This window comes from Lycium barbarum, chromosome 8 (assembly GCF_019175385.1).
Source record: "Lycium barbarum isolate Lr01 chromosome 8, ASM1917538v2, whole genome shotgun sequence".
Classification (NCBI taxonomy): domain Eukaryota; kingdom Viridiplantae; phylum Streptophyta; class Magnoliopsida; order Solanales; family Solanaceae; genus Lycium; species Lycium barbarum.
In genome coordinates this window covers 5848840-5860057 of record NC_083344.1, presented here as the reverse complement: position 1 = coordinate 5860057, position 11218 = coordinate 5848840, and the positions used below count along the sequence as shown (strand labels likewise).

The 11218-nt window shown below is 31.6% G+C and overlaps 1 protein-coding gene across 1 annotated transcript; it reads left to right on the top strand.

Annotated features, from left to right (window-relative positions):
* The first annotated feature begins 2320 nt into the window (after positions 1-2320).
* LOC132605805 (vacuolar cation/proton exchanger 3-like) lies at positions 2321-9303 on the top strand. The gene is made up of 11 exons (XM_060319047.1): positions 2321-2648; positions 3444-3511; positions 3625-3653; positions 3924-4120; positions 4699-4923; positions 5559-5687; positions 6245-6361; positions 6452-6505; positions 7277-7393; positions 8455-8545; positions 8886-9303. Exons 1-11 carry the CDS (start codon positions 2409-2411, stop codon positions 8921-8923), a joined length of 1305 nt encoding a protein of 434 aa, XP_060175030.1. The 5' UTR covers positions 2321-2408; the 3' UTR covers positions 8924-9303.
* The last annotated feature ends 1915 nt before the right edge of the window (positions 9304-11218 follow it).

Below are 11218 nucleotides of genomic sequence, written 5' to 3'. Positions count from 1 at the left end.
CCGGTGTATTCCATCGGTCTTTTGTCTGAGATGATACTTTTTGGCAGAGCATTGTTCGTCAATTTTTTGTCAGTAATCCATCTCGGCTTTGGCCCTCAAAAAAGGGCATGTTTGTAGTAGTGAATCCCTTCTAGGGGACATTTTCCCCTTAAATGGCTTTAACTGACGGGAATTTGAATTAATCGGGCAAATAAAAGTAGAAGTAAACTTTAGACATATTAGATCATAACTACTTCATTAATTTGATCAGTCCACATTTAACTCAATCTATACATTTGACCCCACTACTTTTCATCTAAGTCACTGTCAATGTTATGAATCACCCTATTGGGCCGAGAAGAAGCAATAGGACCAGAAGGCCTTCACAAAGGTTGATATGGGATCCAGGCCCAATTAGCAATTGGTTAAAAAAAAGAACTAGGTGCTAGAAAGAAGGAATTATGCGTAATATGAAAGAAACTGTTTTTCCTCTCATCCCCTTTCTCTTAGAGTCTTAACTTCTCATTTCCATTCTTATCTCTATCATTTGTTACTTAATTTCAGTATTTTCCATTGTAATTTAGTAGTTTGAGTATTAAAGCTGTAATTTGTCAATCAGTGATTATATATATTTTTGTTGAGAATTCAGGTTTGTTTCAGTCAAGTGTCAAAGATAAGCTTTCTAACATGGGAGTACCCATATTTCAGTTGAAACAGATTATATATGTGACCATTCAGTGAAGAAATCAGCAAAAAGGAAATTTCTTGGAATTCATGTACTGTGCACAATCTCGTTTTCTTTTAATGTACACGTTAGTGCAACGAAGTACTGAAGATCTTATTCTCTCCAATTGGGATTTATGAAAATTCAAGGAAACTTCAATTTACTTATTCCTCTATACTGCAAACTGCTGCGTATCATTTTGGCATATGTATATTTTGGCTTTCATTTCCTACTCTTGAAAGCAGTGGTGAGATACGTATAATTTGCTTTTACTAATAGATGACGGTGAGATACGAACTAAGTCTTGCAAGTTTTTGAGGGAATTTGTTAAAATTTGACTCATTGACAACATTTACGATGGAAATTCATCAACAATTCCTTACCGAAGAGTCGGCTATCGACGAGATATCCGTAGGAAATTAACCATTTTCTGGTATACCTATTTATTTTGATATCTATTTATTTACATTATTTTGTCTTCAACAAAGGTCATTTGGAACCAAAATGCTTAGTAAAGGGTGTCATCTAGGGCCGCATCCTTTAATATAAGGTGTCATCTTATACCACTTCGTAAAAAAAGAATCACAAGTTGGAAATGTACACGAGAAATTGAAACTATATTATATGGTCTTGTTCAATTATATTCATAATGTACTAGTACAAGAAATTGAAATTATATCATTTTGTCCCCCTCCTCTTTTTGTAATTACAATAAGTTGAATGGATAAAGACAGGGTCTTCAGACCCAAAAAAGCTTTAAAAAATACATATCATTTACATAATAAAAATAAATTACGTTTAATCTTGTGCTATAATAGAACAAACAATTAAACATAATTACATGGAATGATATTTTCATCTTCATCTTCTGGGGTTATTCCTCTTCGTAAAATTATAGTTTGAGTAAAAGATTTCCATAAAAGAAAAAGCCAAAAATGGAATAGGTTCATCAATGAGCAATATGGGTTAGCTGCAAGGATAAACCAATTTAATAAATAAATTACATTGAGTGATCGCAAAAAGTACTCGCAAGCTTGGACATCATGGAAGAGTAAAAGTTTTATGAGAATGAAAAATCCCAAATGACCATTTTTTTAATGAATTTGTATTATCCTAAATTTATGAATAATATAAAAATTCATTGCTTGAATCACCAAATATTTTTATTTTTCATTATACCAACTTATAAAATCCATTTGAAATCAACAAAGTGCATAAGAAGAGAGTGAATGTTGTGGTGAGAGAGATGTATGCATCTCTTACCTGAAAAATTCTCCACACGAATTAACAATTGAACAATCGATACAGTATAACGTACCATAAATAAATTGTCTCATGAGCAGTCAATAATAATTTTTTCAATGATTTTATTTCATATAGTACTCGAATAAAACCTACATAATTTACGCCCATTTTCAGGAAAGAAAACAAGTGAATATACGTTTTTTACCGTTTAGGGTTTGATCAGCACATGTTTGCTTGCCATAAAAATACGTGGAGTTCATGCAAACAAATATAGAAAAAACAAAATAAAACTCAACCGAAAATTCGAGGAAGTTTCACTTTCATGCCAACTTCCATTTCTTGTCCTCTATTAAACCCAAAAACACAAGTTATAAACTATAAAAGATGCATTAAAATGTTCCCCTAATAAATAGTTTCAACAACAATTTCTATTCCTCTAAAAAAAATCCATTTTTCGAGTATGGGTTCTATAAGGGACTTGGAGAATAATGGAGAATTTAGGGAGGAAGGGTTAGAAAGAAAAAATGATCAAGAATTGATCATGAAGAAAAATGCACAAAATTTGTCAAAATCTGGTCGTTTTAGGATGCTAAGGGAATTATTGGTTCATCTTCAAGAAGTTATATTAGGAACAAAGCTTTGCTTGCTATTTCCAGCTATCCCTTTGGCAGTGCTAGCTCAATACTATCAGTTTGCAAGAGTTAGTATTTTGTTTTCTTCCTGATTTTATTACTTCGTCTTTCTTTAAGTGTTTTTGAGAATTTAGAGGTCATTTGGTTGGTGTTGGTTGCATTTTAGTTGATTTTATTACTTCATCTTTCTTTTAAGTATAATTTTAGTTATGCCTAATTATATATTGGTAACCAAATATCATACATGGTGTGCTAAATTTTATACATATAAAATAAAATGCTACCAAACACGGTACTAATTATGTTGATTTTAATAAATGAATAATTCACTTCCTGATAACAACCAAACGACTCATTAGGATTCTTTTGGACAACCCTATGTTCCTTTGGACTTTGGCTATTTGTTTGAGTTTAACTAATACACATGATTAGTGTAAAAAATGCAGTACTCTATTACGTTACTTAAAAGTTAATTGCACAGTAACCTTTATACTAATAGATAGGGACTGATATGACTTACCAAACATGATAAATTACCTTTTACAATAGGTAAAGCTACCAATTATCAATGATTGTGTCAAACTCAATGCCGTATATGAGTTAAATTGTACTCCCTTTATTTCATGCATGTGGCAAAGTTTGGAGTAAGAAGATCATACTAGCTACTTAATCATATAGTTGTATTCAAAACTAGATTTTTAAAATTTTTTAAGAATAAAATCCACTATTGTACCAAATTTTACGATAACTAATAATGCAAAATATTTAGAAATTATATAAAAAAAATTATGATTGAAAAAGAAAATTGATTCTCATAATAGTAATAGTGCCTCATGTTTGTGTTTTTCATGTGATGAGAGCAGCCTTGGATTTTTGCTTTTAGTTTGCTTGGACTTGCACCGCTTGCTGAACGTGTCAGCTTCTTGACTGAGTAAGTTGCTTATATTTTGTTTTTATTTTTAATCTCCTATTATTATGATAAATTTCCTAACACGATTATTTTTATTTCCTTTTTTTCCCTTTTCTACCTGAAATTAAACAAAGACAAATTGCTCACTTCACTGGCCCAACAGGTATGCATTTGTTCCTGTATTTCCCAAAAGAAAAAAAAGTGTTCGTGTAAATAATTTTTTATACTATCAGATCATTTAAAGAATATTTATAGGGAAGCCTACTTAAAATATCATATTTGGAATCTTGAAAACAAAATATATTATTATCTGTTACAACAAGTTGATTTAATGGTATTAAAATTATTTACATTGACTATACATATTAGTTAAACTCATGTATTTTAAGTTGAAATAATGATGCATAGTTGCTGTTATGATGATTTAATGCAGTTGGGGGTCTACTTAATGCAACATGTGGCAATGCAACTGAGATGATAATAGGATTATTTGCACTTTATCAAAGGAAAATACATGTTCTAAAGTACTCTCTTTTGGGATCAATTCTTTCAAACCTTCTTCTTGTTCTTGGAAGCTCTCTATTTTGTGGAGGACTTGCCAATGTTAAGAAGGAACAGAGATTTGACAGGGTAAGAGCACTTCAATATAATACAAAGTGTGAATTCAAACTTCTTTATATGTAACCTTTTGTTCGTGCTTCCACCTGAGTTTTTCATTATGTTTTATAAAGACCCGGGAAAATTCTATATAATAATAAATGTAGAAAGAATTCTTTTTATACTACTTATAGGTAATTGTTCGTAATAAGTAACGTTAGTTACCTAAAAAATAAGATAGGGCACCTACAAGTTAAATTACACTAAGAGTATAAAAATTATAAATATTGTCATGTAAATACTTCAATTCATACAAAATCTAGGGTTTAATTTGTATACACGACAATTTAAAGATTGTTTACACTATTAGTGTAATTCTCACTTAAGTTTTACTTTACTGTCAGTGTGTATAAGTTAAATTCCTACAAAATTTGAAATTTTTATACCATTAGGTTACTTTTACCTATGGTAGCAGGTAATCTATTTTATTTTTAATTAAAATTTAAAATCTCACATTTTAAGAAAGATTACATGTAGATATACTATGAGTGACTTGATACTTTAACTCTATATTTTGTGTTTGACATATTTTTATTTTCATTTTGGGACAGAAACAAGCTGATGTAAACTCCATCCTCCTTCTACTGGGATTGCTTTGCCACATGTTGCCGCTGATGTATAGATTGTCTTTGGGGCCAGCAATTGACACTATTAATGTAACAACATCAATATTGGGGTTGTCTAGAGTTAGCAGCATTTGTATGCTTATAGCATATGCTGCTTATCTCTTCTTTCAACTGAGGACACACAGACAATTGTTTGAATCTTCCGAGGAGGTAATATTTTCTATTTTTAGAGTAATAAATAAATAGTATGAATTACTTGTGAATTGTGTGACCACCTCATCTATAAGCTTAAGCGGTTAGAAATCACTTTGTTTATTTAATTATATTTTCAAAATGTCGCCTCTCACGATGCGAGCTCGATTTTTTCATGGGCTAACCACATAAAAAATTCTGTTCTGATAATGAGTAGTTGTGAGACTCAAACTTAGAATCTTTGTTTGCTTTGATACCATATTGAATTGTGTGATCGCCTCGTCTAAAATATTAAGCTATCAGAAAAAAGAAAAAAAAAAAACCACTTTTATTTACTTAATTATGTCTTCAACACCACCCACCTAACCAAAAAAGAAATTACAAGAAGTTATGTCTTCAGATGATATCATTTTGAACGTTAAGTAATTTACTTTGGGGTTCAACTTCTGTATATTGATAGCGTGAATGATTTTTTTTACATATTTAGGTTATCAGTTAAAAGATAACCAGAGGTAACCACACATAATATATAGTTAAAACTAACAATCTGAAATATAAGTAACTTGCTAAAACAAGTGAAATTACCCCAACAACATGAACGTTTTGTGTTATGTGTATAAATTATTTCATTTATTCTGATTGTGTATGAATAGGAGGAATTAGAAGGTAAAGTTTCAGAAGATGATGAGCCGGTGATTGGATTTTGGAGTTCATTTGCTTGGTTGATTGGCATGACTATAACTATTGCTCTATTATCCGAGTACGTTGTTGGTACAATTGAGGTAAGCTTTTTTGGGCAGTACATTGAGGGGTTGTTTGGTGATCTGAAGTATAAGAAAATCTAGTCTTGTTATAAAACTTCATATTACTTATACAATGTTTGATTTTCGGCATAAAATCTAGCATAGTTAATATAATCTCCGTTAATTATTATAATGTTTTGTTTCTACTTATGCGGAGTTTAATACAATTTGAACTCCAAAAACCAAACATTATATTATTAATTTTGGTATAATTTATATGAGAATCTATGCATTACTTTATATTATGTGGGGTGTGAGATAAGAATACATAAATTAGAGTATGTAAAAACGAAAACGCTCGTAAATTTGGAAATTCATAAATTACAATTATGTATCATTATTCATCACGGAAGAAAGGACTCACTATAACTCGCCGCATAACAATCCTACGTTTATTCACCTCATAAACAACGCCTACATCACAATTCTGCATAATTAACTAGATTGTATACCAAATTTGCCATCATTTTCCCTTTTTCATTTCTTCACTTCAGTAAACAAAAAATTGTTTGTCTTTTTTTTAAATATAATCTCAGGCTGCATCAGATTCTTGGGGGATTTCTGTGAGTTTCATAAGCTTAATATTGTTGCCTATAGTGGGAAATGCAGCAGAACATGCTGGATCCATCATCTTTGCTTTGAAGAACAAATTGGTAAGATACATAATAATGCTACATAAACTCCTCACATTATTCAATCTCGAAAAGAATCTAATGAATGTACATACTCTACTATTAATGTAGGATATTTCCTTAGGTGTTGCTTTGGGGTCAGCTTCTCAGATTTCAATGTTTGTGGTAAGAATCTGGCAATATTTGTTTCTTTATGCATGTATATACTTCATAATTTCTTTTTCTTTTGGCTATTTATATCTAGAGTTTAAATTTTTATGCTAAGGGTTGTTTGACTCACATCTAGTTATGATGAGATATTATAACGTAGGAATTATTATTTATGTGACGATGATGGATAATGAAGGGAGTGTTCGCGGTGATCAATAATGATGGAAATGTTTTAGTAGTGATTAATACTGAACTGATTATTGTTATACAAGAATTACGTACTCTAAGGGCATTTTTCCTTTAAATAATCTAATCCTGCAATATTTCTAATATACGTATTTTTTTCCGCATTTTATCCTACATAAAACACAAACTCCTGCATAATTTAATGCGGGTATTATTTGATATTTCCAACCAAAGGCTACACTAGATAATGTTGAGGTTATTTTTTCTTATCCGATCGATCAAATATTGTAGTATCGCTTTATATGAGGTTGTTGCTTGGATTAGCTATACCACATAACCAATCAAACGGCCCTTAATAGTGTAAAAGACATTTATAAACCGGCCCACCTAAAAGATAACCACAATTAATCATCCATAAAAGTTACCTTAGTAGTCTAAAAACAAAGTAGATTATGGATTATAACAGATACTATACTGATAGTGTAGAACTTTCTTACCTATAATTAGTGTATATGAGTTAACTCATTTCAGTTATTGTTTCTACTTTTTGAGTGAATAAGGACATGGATAGAATAAAGCTAACTTGTTTACTATTTTCAGGTACCTTTATGTGTGATTATGGGTTGGATAATTGGCGTGGATATGGATTTGGATTTTAGCCTACTTGAAACTGGTTCTCTTGCTTTCTCAATCATCCTCGTTGCCTTCACCTTGCAGGTCCTTTTATTATTTGACAACCAACTTTAATTATTGTTCATTCTTGATATATGAATTAATGCTGATATAGTAGCTAAAAGGATAAAATCACTTAAACCAAATTTGACTAATTTAAAAAATAAGGAAATAAATAACTAAAAGACAGTAATTATGATCAAAGAGTTCTTTATCAACCACCATCTACTTCAGAGATAAAAGAAAATCTCAGCTTATTTGTAGTACAATATAGTCCTTTCATAGCATAACATCATTTTCTCATGTATAAAAATGTGAACCGTATGACTTCTATTCTTTAGGACACGGCCTCAAGTGATAAACTGCTAGTAACTGCTTTTTAGACGTATATAGTGATTTTTTTAACATAAATACAGTGTCTAGATCAAAATTATTGAATTCTACCGAATCGACGTATTATATACTACCTCCGCCCCGATTTAAAAAATAAACCATATAGAAAGTACTTCCATAATATATGTTGCAAATACTGAACCAAGATTTTAAGAAAAAACAAAACTTTTACTAATAATAGAAAAGGGATTTTTTTTTTTTTTTTTGTTGTCCAAACGAGAATATATATGAATGACATGATAGGATTAGGCTACAAGACAAAAATTGAGGATATCATGCTCAAATTATAAGTGGAACTTAGGTCTTAATTTCTCACTTCATTTTTTTTTCTCACCGATTTTTGGTATATGCACTGAGACTTGATTAAATTTAAATTCGCGTAAAAAAAATCTCACGTTAATAGTAAAGTGCTTCCTAACATATGTGACTTCAGTGGCGGAGCCAGGATTTTCACTAAGGAGTTCAAAATATGAAAAAGTAAACACACGAAGAAGGCAAAGGGGGTTCAACGTTTACTATGTATACATAAAAAAATAATTTTAACCATGTATAAATAATGCAATTTTTCGCCTATGGGGGTTCGGAACCCCCTTGGCCCTTCCTCCCTCCGCCCCTGTGTGACTTCATACCCAAGATTCGAAACCGATAACTCTCACTTCATAACGTTCAACTTTATTCTTTTAGAATTCTAATATTCCTAATATCTCTTTCAGGATGGAACCTCACATTACATGAAAGGAGTGGTTCTCTGTCTTGCCTATTGTGCCATCGCCGCTTGTTTCTTTTTCCATAGGGTTCCAATCAGTAAGTCCTTTTTATTTACTTTAGAAAAATGCCCTTTTTATTTTGTATACAGAAACCCCATTATTGAATGATATATCCTTTGAGAAAGCATTTCACTTATATACACAAAAAAAAATGTGATAAATTTGTTATACTATTATTGCAATTTAACATGTTTTAGCAGGTTACTTGTCTTTATTTTCATGTTGTTAATTAATTTCACTTATTATGGATAATTACATATAATTATTTTTTATATGACCTGATAATGTATTTACGTTGTCAATTTACAGAAGTTAAATTCCCTGAAAAATTGTTAACTCTTTTTTTTTTTTTTTTTTTTTGTGTCGGTGTGTTTTAGATATTGATAACAGTTCATCCAGGAGCTTGACTGCTTAACCAAATCATTCAGCGACGTGATATATCCATCAGATGAAATTAAATCGATATGTAGCTGATGGAGTCTACATTGTACACGTCAACCAATGTAATGCTTCATTGCATCAATTTTCAACTGTTAATTCAAATTGGAGTTCTTCTTACCCTTTTGTGGAGATTCTAAAGTCTGGATTATTCCATTTCATGTTGATTGGAGACGTTAATCAACATGAAATGTGAAAATAATAGAGGTGTTTGTAAATATTTTCTTGTTTTATTACGGCTTTTTGCATAAAAGTGGTGGTTTTGTTGAGGAGAATAAAAAGTTGTGTCACTCCTCAGTTATGTATTTCAGTTGAGTATTTTCGTGGCCAATTAATAAAATTTTGTAAGGTTCCATATATTCCTTTTCATTGGTATGCACACTCTTCTATAAGAACTGTTTATGGAGCATGTTCTTGCTATTGTCCCTTTTAACATTGGCATTCTGTCCGCTTTCAGTAATGATTTCACAATAGCTCTTTTAAGCTGATTTTGGATTGTTTTGGCTTAAAAGCATTTGGTTTAAAGGCACTTTTAAGTTTACCAAATAGCAAACACCATTGTAAGCTAAGAAGTTTTAAATCAAACTTTTCAAGAACCAATTAGAATATAATTAGTATCTGTGTAAGAATGTTGACTGCAAAAAATATTTTAAGGAGAAAGCCTCGAGGTCTTTGGTCTAGTGATAAGATCGTGATGTGTGGGTTAGATATAAGATGTGGGGTCTGCGAACGGAAGTCTGGTATTTAAGTGGACAAAGGTAGAGGGACCAGCCCATCATCCACCAAGTCTCGCACCGTGTGCCACTGGCACAAGGGGATTTCTCCATTATTAGAAAATTTGTGAGGAGAAACTTTAATAATTGCAAAGATTAGTACTTGAGGACCCTCATTCTCATAGTCAAACATATCTCTAATGTTATGCTGTTTTAAATACTTATGGTTAATTGCTGACTTCAAATATTGACATGTCATAGAGGACATAATCAACAAAGTTATTCCTTCCTTCCTTCTTCTTTTATTTTCCTTTCAGTTTAGACTCAAGTGCATTCATCTTCTTAAATACTCTTTTTTCTTAGTTTTAAGGTTTTTTCATTTCAGTCCAGTTTCATTTTTCAAATGGATTTCCATGTTTCAAATCTTAACCTAGCTGATTTGTTGAACTTCCATATCCTTGTAGTCATAACATTCCTCAACTTGTCAATTTTACAAAGTGCTTTTGCAGCCATTCTTGGTAATACTGAGACAAACAAACTTGCACTTGTTGATTTCCGGTCAAAACTAACCTCTGGTCCTCTACAAGTCAGTATCGTCTCGGAACAATTCAATACATTTCAGCCAGTGGAAAGGTGTCACATGTGATCTAAGTACTCAAAGGGTGATTAGCGTGGATCTTACTGGGGTGAAGTTGGCTTGAACAACTACTAAAAAATACATAAATTAACGACGGACAAATACTGTAGCTAAACGGCAAAATTCATCGCTATCCTTATCAAAAAATTTCTATTACCTACAAAAATTATAAAATAATCTAAAAGTCAAAAATTAGCTTATGACTTTTAGCTCATAGGTACCAAACACTCATACTTCTATTTGAGGCTAAATCTAGTCCATGATTCCTCCCTAGTTGTATGTCGCGGGTCCCACAAATCTTTCCCCCTTCTTATGCGTTCATCAGATTCTCGATTGGTTAAATTTGGAAACCGCAATATAATTGCATAAACAGACCTTCATTATCATTCTAATATCAATAGTCAACCACACCTCCCTATTTTGATCCAAATTCCCTTGGGAATAGCCTAAACTTATTGACAAATAATATTCACGCTTCACTTGGAATACTTCCGACGTCGAAAGAACTCTACTTGGCTTCAAATCGATTAACTAGGGACATCCATTCTTCTCTAGGCAACCTTACACAATTATTGCACCTATACTTGCATAATAACAGTCTAGAAGAAACCATACCTTATGGTTTTGGTAATTTCAAGTTTCTGCAAGAAATCGAACTTTCTCATAATCGCTTAAACGGGACCAATCCAAAACATTTTATCGGCCTTTCCACCCTTTCCAGAACACTTAACTTGTCACACAAATTCTTTACTGGTGCAATGCCTAGTGATGTTAGAAATTGTTGGGAATATGAATTCCCATTTCAAATATCAACAAAAAAATGAAATGAAGAAGAAAGAAATGGTAGACATGGTTTGCATAGATGAAATCAGTTCAACATCGACTTTATTGAATTCGAAGTCTTTTATCCCACATATCACAA